This window comes from Meriones unguiculatus, chromosome 1 (assembly GCF_030254825.1).
Source record: "Meriones unguiculatus strain TT.TT164.6M chromosome 1, Bangor_MerUng_6.1, whole genome shotgun sequence".
In the NCBI taxonomy this organism is placed as follows: domain Eukaryota; kingdom Metazoa; phylum Chordata; class Mammalia; order Rodentia; family Muridae; genus Meriones; species Meriones unguiculatus.
In genome coordinates this window covers 15,655,719-15,671,688 of record NC_083349.1, presented here as the reverse complement: position 1 = coordinate 15,671,688, position 15,970 = coordinate 15,655,719, and the positions used below count along the sequence as shown (strand labels likewise).

Here is a 15,970-nt window from a genome sequence, read left to right as displayed (position 1 = left end):
ATGTAGATTAGTCTGCAGAAGTCGGCGCTGGCTCAATCTGAGCTCTCTGGAGGAGAGCGGCAGGCACAAGCTCAACCAGCAGGCATGTAAATCAAAAGAGGCTCGCTGAACTTGCCGAGGGAGCCCAGTGTTCTTCTGAAGCCACCCTCCTGCTTCCATCACACAGAGCTGCCAGCACAGTAAGTACGCTTGTGCATTGGGCTCAGGCTGCCTAAGTATCTGTTCATTTAAATCATGCAAATGCAGTGCCCTAGGACGAATTAATCATAAATCCTGATTTATGCCTGTGTTGTGTTTAGGTGTTTGCTTCTACTTTATCAACCCACCGGAGTTCTCCCGCTGTGCATCCCTCAGACGCATCCAGGCCTTGAAGATTCTGGCCCCAGGGCACATAAGGCTAGCTCAAATGGATTTTCCCCCCAATAGACACTGTATCAGGAACACCCACTGTGTTGTGTATCACATGGCACCAGGAATGCATCTTGTTCCAGAGCCATCATCCTGTTTTGTGGCTGGAGATTTTGAAAATCGGAGAAGGAAGCTGTCTTAGGTTTTATTTCTGTGACGAGACATCATGAGCATGCCAGCTCTTATAAAAGAAAACATTTAATTGGGGCTGGCTTACAGTTTCAGAGGTTAGTCCATGATCATCATGGCAGTATGCAGGCAGACTTGGTCCTGGAGACCTAGCTGAGAGTTCTACATGTTGATCCGCAGGCAGCAAGGAGGAGACTGGCTCAACACTGGGTATAGCTTGAACATAATATATATATATATATATATATATATATATATATATATATATATATATATCACCTCAAAGCCAGCCTCTAATGTGACATATTTCCTCCCAAAAGACCACACCTCCTAAAGTGCCACTCTCTATGGGCCAAACTCATGAGTCTGTAGAGGCACTACCTATTCAAACCACCACAGAAATCAATTTTCTTTCATGACTGAATTGGATTTTGACACCAAGCCCATCTGATTTCAGCCTGTAGCTTCTGGGTGGAGCCCAGATCTCTCTTCCTCCAGAAGTGGTAGCCACTGTCCCAGCCTATCTGCCGATGTCTCAGATCAGATAGAGGAGACAGTCTTCTCTCATCCAAGCCAGCTGCAGCTCTTTCCTTCCTTCTCCTTGTCCTGGTATTCTTCTTCCTCTGTGTCCTGGCAGAGAACTGTAGAACAATCTTCCCTGGTGACCTTGCCATGGGGGTATGAGCTCAGATCCAGTGGGCAGCCTAAAGAATCACACAAAACAAATAGATTGGCAAGAGGGAAGTTTTTCTGAATGCAGCACACACCCCAGACACCAGCAACACTGTCATCCTGGGAAGTAATGACTTAGCTTAAGCTGAGATCCACTCTGTGGTTATAATTACCCCATCTTAGAGATTTGGGTGTCACAAATCTCTTTCTTGTGTTACAATTGCTTTAATATTGAATCCTATTTTTACACAATGTTCCTATTTGATAAAATTTAATGATGCAATTTAGAAAATGAATACATTTAATCATGCCTTTCTCTTCTATATTTAACTGAAGGGTGTATAAAAAGGTACTTTGAGGAAGTTTTAAAATATGAAATGACAAATGTCCCTGGCAGTATTTGAATGTTAGGACAGCCAGACTTAATTTTAACCTTGTCAAAATGCACCTTAGACTAGCACCAATCCCTCTTAAAGTCTCTTCTTTTCCTTGAACTCACAGTGAGCTCTAGACATGGGACTTTAAAAGTCTTCAGTGTTTTCAGGGGCTGGCCATTTGGTATTGGATACCCCGTGCTTTCCCGGAGAAGATTATTTCTCCCAGTTTGGGCAATCCTTAATTGGCTTTAGGAATATATGCTATGTGTGTATGGCATGTGTGTGTGTGTATGCTCGTGTGCACACGCACATGTACATGTGTGTATATAAACATATTAATGAAAACGAGGACATGTTTAGAGGAGGAAAGGGAAGGGGAAATGATACATTTATTTTATAGTTTCAAAAAAATTTAAAAAGTCTTCAGTGTGGCGATAAAGCTTGTTTGTATTTTCTTATATTTATAAGACACTATATAATATCCAATACAGCATGTCTCATGCTCCAGTTTCCAGCTCTCCCAGCCCTCAGTGTGACTGTCTGCTTTGTCCACAGTAGAGAGAGACAGGAATGGGTATTTGCAGAAAGACATTATAGTGACTGGGCTGCTCGCACCTGTCATCAGCACAGGCTGAAAGACGGAGCTAAAACCACGAGAATGGGAACCTCGGAGACAGCGAGCTACCCAGGTGCAGCCTTCCTGTGAGTGTGTAGGAGTTGTCACAGACTCACGTTCCCGAAGTGGGTACGCCAGAGCTACTGGCATTGCTTTGTTTTCTTGTTACACGGTTAGCTGTGGCTCTCTGGAGTGGAGTGTCATCATCCCATCTATCGATTCTGATTTGCCTTAATGATGGCGACGGCTAGCAAGTGAGGACCTGCCTCCCCAGAGCATTTGTGATGTTATGGATACCTCTGATTGGGCCTGAGGATCCTAGGAGCCCTTGAGATAGGCTTAGAACAAGGTGGCACAAATTCTTCTTTGAATACCTTTCGTTCCCCCTATCTGAGCTTTGATGAGTGGGATTGCAGGCATCTCACGCCTGATTCTGAGTGGTTTCCAGACAGCCGGAGGATCAGCAGATTGAGGTGTGCCCACAGGGGAGGACAGCAGACTGCTATGGGAACAGGAGTTGGTGTGCTGGTCTGGGGAGAGTGGATAGTGGCCTGTTAGGAGAGAGGAAAGTGGTGGGCTGGAAGAAAGGTTGGCAGTGTTCTGTGGAAATGGCCGAGAGGTGCTGTATGGTAGGGGCCTGGGCAATGTGTTTCTGTGGTGCTGTGTGGTGGCTGTGTGCCTGTCTCCACTAAGCTTTGGAGAATTTCAATTGTGCCATCATCTTTCTTTAAACACACTATCTTTTACAAAGTAAGTATGTCATCTGCAATGAAAAGGTTCAAAGCACCTGCCACAGGCCACAAGCTTTCCACCCCAGGGAGACTCCATCCATGCTATCCTCAGAGTCTCTTGTGCTGTGATCTTGTGTGGGCCATGGGGCTCACCCTTCAGGCACCCAAGTAAACACCCTCTAGTGATCTGTGGCCCTGGGGAAGCAGCTGATGATACAGATCCTGGGAGAACACAGGAAGTTGTAAACACCCTCAGGCCAAGAGAAAGGGAGAGACTTCATAACTGTCTACAAATGTAGAAGCTGCTAGGTTAAAAAAAAATGGCCACCAGCCTGGAGACACATTCACAGATGAAAAATAAATAAGAACCGGCCTTAAATTATAGTGGGGGTGGGGCAGAGGGGTTGGAGTATTGTGTTGCCCTGGCACATCACATACATCTGTGGTGCTGAAACCCCACAATTGTGTCTGTGAGTGTGTATATGTGCACCCCTGTTTATGTATGTATACATGTGTCTGTATATGTGTATGCCAGCGTGTGCACATGTGCCTGTGTACCTACACTTGTTTCTTTGTGTATACCCATGTGCACATATGTTTCAGCATATGAAGCTGTGTGTACATACATGTCTCTGTGTGTATGGACTTTTGCTCTGTGTGAACTTGTGTGTACCTATGTGTCTCTTTGTGTCTGTGGGTATGTATATATGCATATTATCTCTTTGTGTGTTACCTTTGTGTGTACATCTGCCTGTGCACAGTATCAGCATCTTAGGGCTTTGGAGAGCTTGTCCCACTTCTGCTAGGCCAAGTACTAATATCCAGCTGTGACGATCCAGAGCTTCTCAGAGCACCAGCTTCCTGGAGAGCAGTGGAGCCTCTTCAGATGTGGGGAGTGAGTCTCTGCTTTCCTTCTCCTACAGCTGTGATTTCCTTGTTGCCTTGAAAGGTGGGTGTTGCTTGAATACCTCAGCTTGCTACTGAAATGAATTTAAGCTTTTTGGAGAAATTGCTGCATCTTTTAAGGTCACACGAATCTCTCTCTTCCTGTCCCCTCCTATCCCAACCTGTCCTTTTCTTGTCCAGCCCTAGACCATTTATCCATCCCTTTTCCTGATTCAAGCCTGTGGCCAGGTCCCACTGCTGCCCTGTGCTAACCACAGAGTACTTACAGAATGTGTGCTTTCTTAAAGGAACGGTCTAATTTAATGTTCCTCCTTTTAAAATCTCGACTTTAGGCTGGAGATCAGGACTTTGCTACTACTCTTGAAGCTGTGCAGGGTCACTCACGGCCCATTAATTCATCTCTGAACACATGGTTATGGAGGCCAGAAAGATAGGCTAGTGGCTGGCTCCCCGGTCACTTTCTGGATCCAGAATGTACATGATGTCAGCTTCCTCTGGGTATTGCAGGTCACAGATGGCTTCTGGGGTAGGTGGCTACAGTGCCCTGGTAGCTTGAAAACAGCACTCTGGAAAACATGTGGCATTGCCCAGTACTTTCATGATACTGAAACATACGTACCACACACATCATCAAAGAGCCTAAGTGTGTCTCAGGTTCCCCCTCTCTCCCTGCACTCCCAGAGGACACCCATGCTATAGCCTCCTTCACATAGCTGTGACAGGTAACGGTCCTGTGTCCATAGCCTCGTGTGGTCTGCCTGCATCAGACAACCAGACCATTGCAGGTTCTGGAACATTGTAGGGAACAGGCTTTTCTGTCCAGTGATGACATAGCATTCTCCTACAGTCAAGTGGAGCAATGGTGGAAGGGAGAAACTGGTGTCTGTTGCAGGGTGGAGTCACATTACAGGGTGGCTCAACCTTCAGGGATAGCATGGTCTTACAGTCCAGAATCCCCACACCTCGAGGAAGCTCAGCTCTGCCCTCCTGTCTGAGTGTTTTACCACCTCATTGGCATAGGACTTTCCAAGAAAATAAAAATGGGTGGAAAATCAATTCTCTCTGTCACTTGTCAACTCTGAAATCACAACCTGTGAAAAATTTAGGAGGACTCAGAAGTGATTTGCGTTGCCATGAAAATGATCTTCAGTTTTGTGGAGCTTCAAGAGGTCCCTGTGGTAGTGCTGGGGAAGTCAGGATTATCTCACAAATGGACACCATGAACCCAAGAGCCTGTGCTTACAAGACCCAGTGTCCTCTAGCTGGCTGTAGGGATTGAGCGGAGCTTGGCAGTGTATTTGCAGAATGGTGATTGTTTCTCTGTCATTCACTTCCTGGGAGGGGATCTCTGAGGACAGTGCTGTTGTCCACTTCCTGGCAGGGCTCATGCTTGGCCTTAGCATCCTGGCATAGGCTCCTCAGTCAGGTGATAAACTCCTTGTCCTGCTCCTGGAGCTGTTCATCGGAAGGACAGTTCTGTCCCCTACTGCTATGCCAGTGGCTCGTGAAGTCCTGCTTTGATTTTGGCTGTACCTCCAAGGGTTCTGAGAAACCCTCTGTTCACTGGCCAGCTGTTATAGTCCTCTGTGAGCACTGCCTTGATAGCACCACATTCCTCATCACCCTCCACCAACAGGGGGTACTGTGCCTGATCCTGAGAATAGGAAGCCAACACCTGCCAGTCCCTGTGGCATTACAGCTCTGGCTTCTGTCCTCCCAGACTACCCTGCCATCATCCTTTTTCTCCTGGCCCTCAAGATTGCAAAGAAGAAAATTCGAAGGGAAAGCCTCTGCAGAGCCTTCCAGTCAAAGTCAGGCTTGATCAATAGACAGATTGCAGGGAAGGTATTACCTTCACGCCTTGCTCCTAGGAGGAAATATATCCTGCACTCCCCCAGGTACATGGGGGCCTGAAGTCTTACAACTTGTTGATTTTGCTTCATAAACCAGCTCTCTCTGCCACTTCAGGGAGTCCTTTACGATGGCATCATCAGAGTCTGTGGAGAGGCCCAAAGCAAAGAGTACTTAAGCATGTCAGAGTGGACCCTGGAAGCGGCCCATGGAGAGCTGTAGAGTAAGCACTTCCACAGCGGAATGGCTGAGGTGCAGACCCAATTATGTCTGGGGGGCCTAAGGAGCTTCTCCCAAGCACCTCCACAGGGTCTGCAAAATCAATGGCTGTTAAAAAGTGTTGGCGATTAAGGAAACCACATAGGACAGGGCTCAGACATTTGTCACAGGTATTCAGGGGATATGTGTCTGCATTGAAGGGCTTTAAAATGATCATCAAAAATATTTTCTCCAAGAAGCACTCAAGAGGACCAGTATAAACCCATGAATCTCAAAGGCTAGGTTTTAAAATCAGATCTTTCCAAAGATCAACTGTTTCTAGTAAAATAAAGACTCCAGTATGCTTTCTTAAGATAATGGGGGATAAACATAAGCCATGCTTTCTTTGTTCAGGGATAGCATTATAGACACCTGGCCTTCCTGTCAATTTTACTAACCTGTTTGGACATGATTTGCATAGCCTCAGACATGCATGTGTGTCTTTTACCATAGCTACAATATTGTAATCATAGAGTATGCAATGTAGAGGCAAACCTAGCCTTGCTCCTTTCTTGCAAAGTCTGTCCTGTCTTGTTCTGTACAGCTTGCTCTTTATGACATTTTGGATAAAGTCCAAACCTAATGGCTTGTGGCTCGTTCTTGGGTAGTAAAAACCCATCCACTCACTTCCAGTCACAAAATAGCTCTCAGTTCAGTAATTAAATATGTTGAGTCCAGGGCAGTAATCAGAGCATCCAGATTCCCTTCAATTTGCCTTTTCTCTTCCCCTACTTGTATCTGCTCTGAGCTGTGTCACTGTGGGCAAGGAGTCATTTCAGCTTATGTTTACCTCACTCTCATCCTGCATGTGAGGGTTGTATGCAAGGCAGAAGGGTAGGGTTCCATAGGCCCCGTCTTGCCAGTGCTGGTGGGGGGATTCTTGGGGCACCCTCTCTTTCTCACAAGAGCTAACTGGTTGCTCCATCTCTGCATTTCCCTGCAGTTCGGCCATTATGATCTCTTGGACACAGGTTCATGTATTTCTTTGGCTAGCCTAGATCTCCTATTATAGCTACTCACAACCACATTCACCTTAGTCCAAACCTTTGCTCATCCCCCTTTTTTATGGTGCAGGTAAGTCAAACTAGGACCCCTGTACCTATCTATAAGTTTCTGAATAAACTCTGCTTTGCTATCCTATACCTAGGGTACCTAGGCTGGACCCGGAGCTGGAGCCTCGTATAAGGTGCAATGAATGTCAGAAACGTGTTTTGCCCCTCTGACCGGGGTCTTGCTAGTGATGTTTAGGATGGTAGTTGGTCTCCAGAGATCACAGTATTCCACCATGGGAGCATGCATGAACCCTTAGGGTGGCGGGTCTGAGTTCAATAGCTTGGCCAATATCCTAACCAACCATGTCTCCATAGTGAAACCGCCGCTGAAATTGGAAAGCAAGCTGGGGATCTTAGTGGATTAAAAACCTGTTCAGTTGCATAGAGAAGGCATAGAAGCGTCAGGATTTGTACTATCCCAGACAACATCAACGACAGTGAATCTGAAAGTGTGAAGGAGCAAGGGCTACTGCTCCTATAAACTGGATGGCTTTGCACCTGCTTTATGCCTCAGAGCAACAAAGAGCTGTTGACTTGACTCTTTAGACCATTAAATCCCCACTTTGGGCAGGGAAGAGCAGGTAACTAGGTGGAGAAGTATAGACAGATTGGCTCAAGGCTGACATCAAGGTTCATGTCTTTGTGTACATTTTTAATGAGTATTTGTGGCCTTGGGCGTCACAAAGCAAATGGCCATTTCTCTTGCCTGTTTGCCCTTTCTTCACTGATCTGTGGGATGATAATGCAATGACTTGCTGACCCTGCTCTGTCAAAGATGGAGGCAGGATTGCAGGCCCAGACCTGTGTCCAGGCCGACTTCACACTTTGGCAAGAAATGGGCTTCAGTTATGACCACATAGTTAAAAATCTTTTCAAAATCACATTTGTTTGTTTATTTATTTATTTATTTATTTATTTATTTATTTTTGTGTGTGTGTAACATTCTGTGTTTCTAGAGGTCAGCCTTTACCACTGAGCCATCTTGAAGACACAACTCTAGAAATTTTGATGTGCTCAGCAGCAAGCCTGGCATCATAGGTGAGGAAGTTCTCCCATCTTCTTAGCTTTAGTCTCTTGACTTAGATTTGTTTATCTATCTGAAGGGGAGTTGAGATAGCTCCTCCAAAGGTGGGCCTGTCTCCCTCCTTCCTCTCTCCCTCTCTTCTCTTCCTCCCTCCCTTTCACCTTCCATACCTCCCTCCCTTTGTTTTTTGTCAGTACTGAGGATCCAACCCCAGGCCTCACATGTGCAGGGCAAGAACTCCTCTACTGCATCACACCTTTCTTACTTCCAGTTCAATCTTGAAATGAATGGGTAGATGGTTTGGACAGGCCTAGGGATGTGTCTTGGTTGTGGCTGTGGCTGGTTGTGCTGGAGCCCTGTGGTCAGCATGTCTGGCTTCTGTGTGAATGGAAGGGTTTAAATGGAAGCTCAGTCCTGTGCATACAATGGCAGGAGGAAGCCATGATACCAGGGTTATATGTTTATTTTGTTTGCCTACAGCTTGACCTAGTGATGACTCCTCCTTCGGATACAAGTACCTGTAATCTGTCCTCTGGAGAAAATGTCAGCAAAGACTTCTGCAGAGTGACAATGGTGGACAAGGGGCCTCATCCTTATGACATCCCCTAGGCACTCACACCCACTCCCTGGTGGAGAAGAGGAGCTGGCCATCCATGTTTCTGCCTGGACCAGATGCTGTGTCTCTGTGCTGCAGGGCTGCTCTGTCCATGGTCAGAGTTTCCCAGCCACTCTGTGTTGGAAGCACAGTTGCTAAATGAACATGCCTCAGTGAGAGTTCTCTTCCTCACAGCTCAGGAACAGGATGCCCTGCAGATGCCTGACTCTGCAGGCACAGACTTTAGGGTACAGATACCCACAGTGAGCATGATGATAACCCCAAGTCCAGCATGAGAATCGTATCTTCACGGCCCTGTTCATCAGCCAGCACAGAACGGGTGGCAGATGGTGTAGTGTTGACAGTGGGTATGGTATTGGCAGTGTACAAGGTACTCACAGTGGAAGATCAAGAAATATTGCAGGGGAAAGATGCCAGGATGGCTGCCCAGCTTTGCCCTGCTTGTCCCATCCTCCAGGCTCTGATGTTTTCCCAGAGGAAGCCATTCCCAGGTCACCATTTTTGCATGTGTATTTTTGCATGGGTGTGCACATTTGTGCATATTTATACGGCATACACAAATAGGGAAAGCTTTTTCTTCCATCTCCTACCTTCCCCTTTGGAGGCTTTCCAGCAGAGGTTGGTGTCAAGAGTTCTGGATCTATCTCAGGAAGCAGAACTTTCTTAGTATCATGTCTTTCAAACCATGAAAAGCCTGCTCCCGCTTCTCTGGTGATTTCACTTTCTGTTGGGCTGGTGTGTCCTTGTATGGTTTGGTTTTCCTTTCTATTCTTGGTATTGACAGTCATCAGTCTACTATCTTTTATTGAAAACATTTGCTATTGTGTTAAGGCATTGGGAGATATATTTTGGAAAAGAAGATTTAAACTTCAACTTGGTTTTCATTTAGGACTTGCTAGATCTTGTGTTTTCCCCTATTGCTTTGCTCATGAAATTATTCTTCAAGTGTCATGCACTTCAGCCCAAGGAAAAGCCCTTACCCATTTGGTGATGAGCAAGGAATAAGCCAGAGGTCTGGCCACCTTGGAGTCCTCTCCACACCTGGCAGGGATACTCCATGGTGGCCAATATGGCCATCAGCTATCAAAGGTTTATTGAGGCTGCTTCTGTGCCACACATTGTTCCTGTCTGGGAGGGACCTGGGTCCTATACATCCTCATCCCAAGTAGTCTTGCCACACGGCTTTATTAAAGATGATTTAGCCTGTGCTGAGCACAAGCCCAAATGAAGTTTGATGACATGGAGGAAACTCCCAACTGCCTGGGCATGGGAAGCACAAGGAAAGTGATAGCAGCCAGATTTGCACATGGACCTGGGAACATACGGGCTGAGCCGTGGCGATGGATAGCCATTTGTTGCTAGTATTCTTACCATCTCCCACCGTGTACTGACCCACTAGCAGGACTGCGTCAGCTCTGGGTGTTTTTTGTTGGGGACACTCTCCGTGCACTCATTATTCTTGGGATTCTCCATCTAAAAACTGTGGCCGATGGAGTGGGACCAGCCAGCACCTTCAAGTACGAGCTGAAAAGAGGGCTGCAGGGAGTTACAGACACAGATGTTATGTGTGATCCTTGGCTAGGTCAGGAAAGGGCCCACATGAGAGACTCATGTCTCTGAGGCATCAGGGTAACGTCACTAGACTATAGCTGAAAAGCCAAGACTGCAGAGTCTACCACTATACTCTTCAATGTTGGTAATGGATTTGGATTTTGAAAGCTACATTTTATCTTTGCTTAATTTTTCAAGTCATGACTGACATGACAAATGGAATACTGATGGCCACTGTTTTGGTCCCACAGAGAAAAGCAAAGAACACAGCCGTGCACCCCGTCCTCCTACCCTGATGTTACGTGCGCCAGAGAGGAAGAGCCTGGTGGGGGACAAAGAGGACAAGGTGAGTGTCAACCCTTGGAGTGCTCTAGATACACAGTCCCTAGGTTTGGAAGGTCTGGGCCTGGGATGCCCTTCCACATGTTTCTCACAAGGCATTTATGAAATGGCTTTGCCAGTCTGCCCTACACCACAGCTGAATCCAGGCTGGCACCTTCATACCCTGAGGGAGAGCAAATCCAGGCGAGGTCTGGCAGAGCACCCTGACCTAGCAGAGCTCGTAGGTGGAGTCCTGTGGGAAGGAGCTTAGCTTCCAGTTCCATTCACACTGCATCTGTTTTCAGAACAAAGAGAAGGCACGCGTGGGTCAGGCTTCTGCTGACATGCTGTTTAAAGTTAGGTTTTACTGTTAGAGAAATCCCAAGGGGTCGCAATTTTTCTTCAAACATTCTAATTTGAGGCCATTCTCTTCATACATCTGTCAAATGGCCTTGTAAGACAAGCCAGGGCACAGCCCTGCCTCTGAATAAGCTGGGATTCCCCTGCAGAGCACTCGCCCTCACCAGTGTGTCCAGGAACCTCTGTGTCTCAGAAACTTTCAGCATGTTCTCCTTACTTTTCTCCCGTGTTCCTACCTCATGGCCACTGGAAGTGCTTTATTCTTCCTGGCCCATGTTCCTCAGTTAGCCTCATCCTAGGCTTTAGTCACCTGGAAGCTCACCTCATCACATCCACCTCTAGTATCAGCATTGAATGGTGGACACCAGTCACAAGTGTGTTGGTGTAGATTAAAATTTGCCCTGGCGCATGAGTATTCCGGAAGAGGTTAGCACCTCTCTGCCAGAATTACATATTAATTACACAGCTAGCCTCACTATTGCCTTCCATAAATAGTGGCTTTATTACTAGCTTCTGCCAGTCTGATTCACTTTTATTACTTCCTTGTCAAGTAGGAGTTTTACACCGTGATTAGCCATTTTTATCACCAACAGGAAATCATAACCAGCATGCGCCTCATGAAGAAGATCTTGGTAATTAGCTGGAGAGAATCCTAGCATTGCCAAATTTAGAAGTTGGTTCCATCACAAATTACACTCTACCATATTTACTTGAATAATTTGGTACTCAGAGGCTCCGTGTTGAGTTCTATTGTTCAATTAACTTCCAAATGAAAATCCCCTCCAGTTTTCCTAATTGGATTGGCAATATAAACCCTGGTCTTAATATATATAATATGTGTACATATATATGTTTGTTAAGACAAGTGCTTCTTAATAGTCCCTGTTATGCTAATTATTTATCCTGACCTTATTTTCTCACAGGAAACAACAATATTTTCCACTTCTAGAAGGTTCTTTTTAAAATTTCACAAAGCTTTGTTTTTATACTTATGAATGTACGAGATGGCTGTATAAATTAAAACCCATCTATTAAATGCAGGTATCTTTTAGATACCATAGCAGAGGCCATGAGAGACCCCAGATAGACACGTGATGTGCAGGCACTGATGCATCATGGGTACAGTGCTTTAGTCACCTTCTCAGATTTATCTACCTACCAGAACAGGGCAGATGCTTTCGTGACCATCTGCTCCCATCTCAGATTTGTTGTCCTTCCCTGTTGGATGGGACAAACTGGTCCTTTTGATAACACAGTCAACATGAAGCAGCTTTGTTGTTATCAAGGATTTTACCAGAGAGCCATTACCCTCGGAAGATTTTTCCTTTTTGGAATTTATCCTTCATGAAAACAAATATTTTAAAAAAGTTACTTATATGAGGATGTGTGGACATCAGTGTGGGTGCCCAAGAAGGCCAGACAAAGATGTTAGATACCTGGAACTGAAGTTACAGGTAGCTGTGAGCCCAAAGTGAGCTCTAGAAACTAAACTCAGGTCTTCTGAAAGAAAAGTATGTACTCATAACTCCTGAGCCATTGCTCCAGCTCCAGGTTCATTCCTTTTGCCCAGTAGTTCTCAAGCCTTAGGGGTCAGATATCAGATACCCTGCATATTACATATTATATATATTATATATTATAAATATATTACAATTTATAACAGTAGCAAAATTACAGTTAAGCAGTAACAACAAAACAGTTTTATGGTTGAGGGCTAATACAACATGAGGAACTGTATTAAGGGGTCACAGCATTAAGAAGGTTGAGAACCACTGCTCTTGGCTCTTTTAGTAACTCAGGGTCCTTTCTCACTACATTAGACATTTATACCTAGGATGTCCATAACTCAAAGCATTCCTTTATCCCTAACCTACAGAAGAGTGCCAAGGAAAACAAGCTGTGGCCGCAGCATTGTCCTGGGCCTGGGTCATTGGTGCCACCACTGCCTCTTCTACACTGACCTCGTGGTGGGTGCTTCTGCCACTGGGATGAATACTAACTTCATTTAGATTTGTTTGAGCATGTGGTCAGTCATCCTTTCCTGTGCATGACTTAAAATTTGCTAGTATTATTGCTGGTGAAATCAGGATTTAAAATGTCAAAGTGATACTCAGTTTTGTAATCCTCAGCTCAAAACAGGTTGTCATTTGAAACAACCCACCTGCCCTTTTATCTCACCTGAATTTCCAGATAGAAAGAAAGGCCATCATCTTTGTTGTGATCTGAGTTTTGAGATTGAAGCCATGCAACCTTCTGGGGGTGGGGGGTGGGGTGGAGGAGAAAGGTCTAGAAAGATCCTTATCCCTAGAATGTATGTTCTCTGATTTCCTTTCTTTCTTGAACCATGGCATAATTGTATTAATGCTTGTTTACTTTTGAAGCACCTCCTTCCTCTTCTCTCTCCGTCTCTGTCTCTGACTCTCTGTCTCTGTCTCTCTCTCTTTGGTTTTAGCTGTCCTGGACTTGCTTTATAGACCATGCTGGGATTGAATTTACAGCGATCTGCCTGCCTCTGCCTTCCTGAGTACCGGGATCAAAGGCACATGCCACCATGCCCTTAGGCTCAGGCATCTTCTTTTGATGTTGCTGTTCCATAGTGGGAGTTAGGCTTTAGGCCATTTTTAAGCCAAATAGGGCAGCTAAGTATCACAGCCAGACTCCTGGCTCTGGGTCCCTCCTAGACTTGTGATCCTCTGGAGTCTTTTATTTCAAACAAGATTTGCCTCTGCTGCTCCAGTTCCATCTGAAAAGAACACTGAGAAAAGCCCATTTGCTGCTGTTTTAAACTGGAAAGAAAAAAAAAATCTTCCTTTTCTTCTAGGAAATACAAAGTTCAAGCAGCTCTTTTTTTCTAAATGGGGACAAAGAAAGTGATATGTTCCAAACCTAGCTGGGCATCAGAATCACATATATCTTGAAAAATGACCCCTTGAGTGCTGTCTGAGCAAGGTGATCCAGAGAGTTGGGGAATACCCTCACCTCCAGAGCAGCCAAACCTATTTAGGACTCTGTTCTCACTTAAGGACAGCAGCTTGAGCCAGGAATGGTGGCTGACACCAGCTAGTACTCAAGAGGCTGAGAGAGAGGATCACTGCAAGTGTGAGTCCGGCCTAGGCTATATAATGAGTCCCTGACCAGCCCGGGGTAGACTAGGCTTGTCACTTCCCCTGTCATAGGGACCCAGGTATGTCTAGGATACTTTGCAGCATGGAGGTTCTCTGTCACGGTACACAGGGATGTCATGGCACAATGACTCCACATGACTCCTGCCCATGAGTCCTGGATTTGTGCCCTGTGAGATTTTTCTACCCCTACCCTGCCCCCTGGAAATGCAGGAGTCTCATGATTTTCCTGTGTCTCTGGATCTGAGAGCAGACAAATGGGGACCCCAGAGGCTGCCTCTTGTGGGTTGCTCTACCTGTAATGTAGTCCATTGTCAATTCAAGCCTTCTTGTGATTGCCTAATCTAAGAGCCTCCTCTCTGTGATGTTTTGCTCTGCAGTCATTGCTGGAGACAGCTGAGCCTGCCGGGACTTGGTTACTTTCCACTTTGTTACTGGAACTGAGAGAGTGTTTGGAATTAAAACAATCATCTCTCACCTCTTTTATTCAAAGGAGCCTCCTCCCATTCTGGCAAGAGGTGAGAAGACTGAAGCAAAAGGCAACCGACCTGTGGCCTCTACACCTGTGCCTGGTTCCCCCTGGTAAGACACCCCTAAAACGAAGAGCTATAAGACATAAATAGCTTCATGTTGTCCCAGAGTCTGCTTAACATCACCAGAGAGAAAATGCATGCTCCTTGGGTGTATTATACTTAAAAACAAAATCTCCATCCCAGGGCAGGTATAATTCTCCATTGTTGTCACATCTGGCACTCTTCGGTCTTGGTGTATTTGTATGTATTAAAACAGCAACACTGTTGCATATAGATCAGAGAAAGTCAGCCGTTCGAGGTAAATGTGGCATGCCATGAGCTGCTAAGGAGTTTCTTCCCTCTCCTGCAAGAAGGAGCATCAGGAAGTAACTGTTAATTAAAGCCGCATCTTGCTCTCTCCAGCTGCCCTGAGAGGATTCCTGATCTCTGAGTATGCCTCACTCCAAAGCACCTTCCACGAGGGAGCCACAGTCTTTGGTTTTTAAAAGTGCCCTTTTCTAATGGAGTAATTTGGAACCAGGATAAAAAGGTTATTATAGTAAAAATTAGTTTTAAAACCTGACAATTGGAGTGCAATATACAGCTGGGATGAAATGCTAAATCCAACCAAGAGAAATAGCAATGATGGCATTAGGCTAACATGCCCTCCAGGAACAGCAATGGGGGTATCAGGGTAATATGCCCTCTGGGAGTTGCAACAGAGCCAAGAGGATGCAACATTCTCTAAGACTAGCAATGACATGCATCCGGAAGAGTGACTTGCTCACTGTCTCAGGGCCTTGCATCCTCTGTGCAGGTCTTATTGAGACAAGCCTATGTGTTGGCTATCTTATCTACTTAGGGAAAGGGCCTCCTTTCCCTCTTTGCAGGGTAGTGTCAGCATTGCAGCATTAGTGACCTCCTGTTGGCCACCTTCAGCTCTGCCTCTGGAGGTGACTGGGCACCACTTCCCCAAGCCCATGGGCTCCAGTGCTCTGAGAGTCTATTGTTCAATTCTGACCCTACATACTAGATTAGGAGTTGACATCAGACCTCTGGGCTAAAGGCTTAGTCCCGAGAGGGAGACTACTTCAAAAGGATGCTAGCCTGCAGGAGGCCTCAGCAGGCTACCCACACTCTATCTAGCTGACTAGAAAGCCAGGACCTCCTACTGCCTTCCCTTGATTTTGGTGATAATTCTCTAGAGTGACTCACAGGACTCAGGAAAGTGCTTAAGTGTGATTAGCTATGATTGCAGTTTTATTATAAAAGATATGACTCAGGAGCTGTGAGATGGAAGAGAAACACAAGGCCCTGGGGGTAGACAGGGCCTAATGCTTCTGTGCCTTCTTTGGGCACCTGGCAACTGAACATATTTTCATGCCCAGAAGATTCCCACTTTGTTGTCCTATTTCAATGGCAGTGTTTCTATGGAAACATACTTGGGTAGGTCTTTAGCCAAGT

The 15,970-nt window shown here is 45.7% G+C and overlaps 1 protein-coding gene across 2 annotated transcripts in view; it reads left to right on the top strand.

The window, feature by feature from the left end:
- The window catches only part of Tcerg1l (transcription elongation regulator 1 like), a 183,669-nt gene that overhangs the window by 108,730 nt on the left and 58,969 nt on the right, over positions 1–15,970 (top strand). For both annotated transcript variants that reach the window (XM_060381606.1, XM_021635078.2), the window contains 2 exons: positions 10,443–10,537; positions 14,488–14,576. In XM_060381606.1, coding sequence (XP_060237589.1) covers positions 10,443–10,537; positions 14,488–14,576 — 184 coding nt within the window. The remainder of the gene's footprint in view (positions 1–10,442; positions 10,538–14,487; positions 14,577–15,970) is intronic.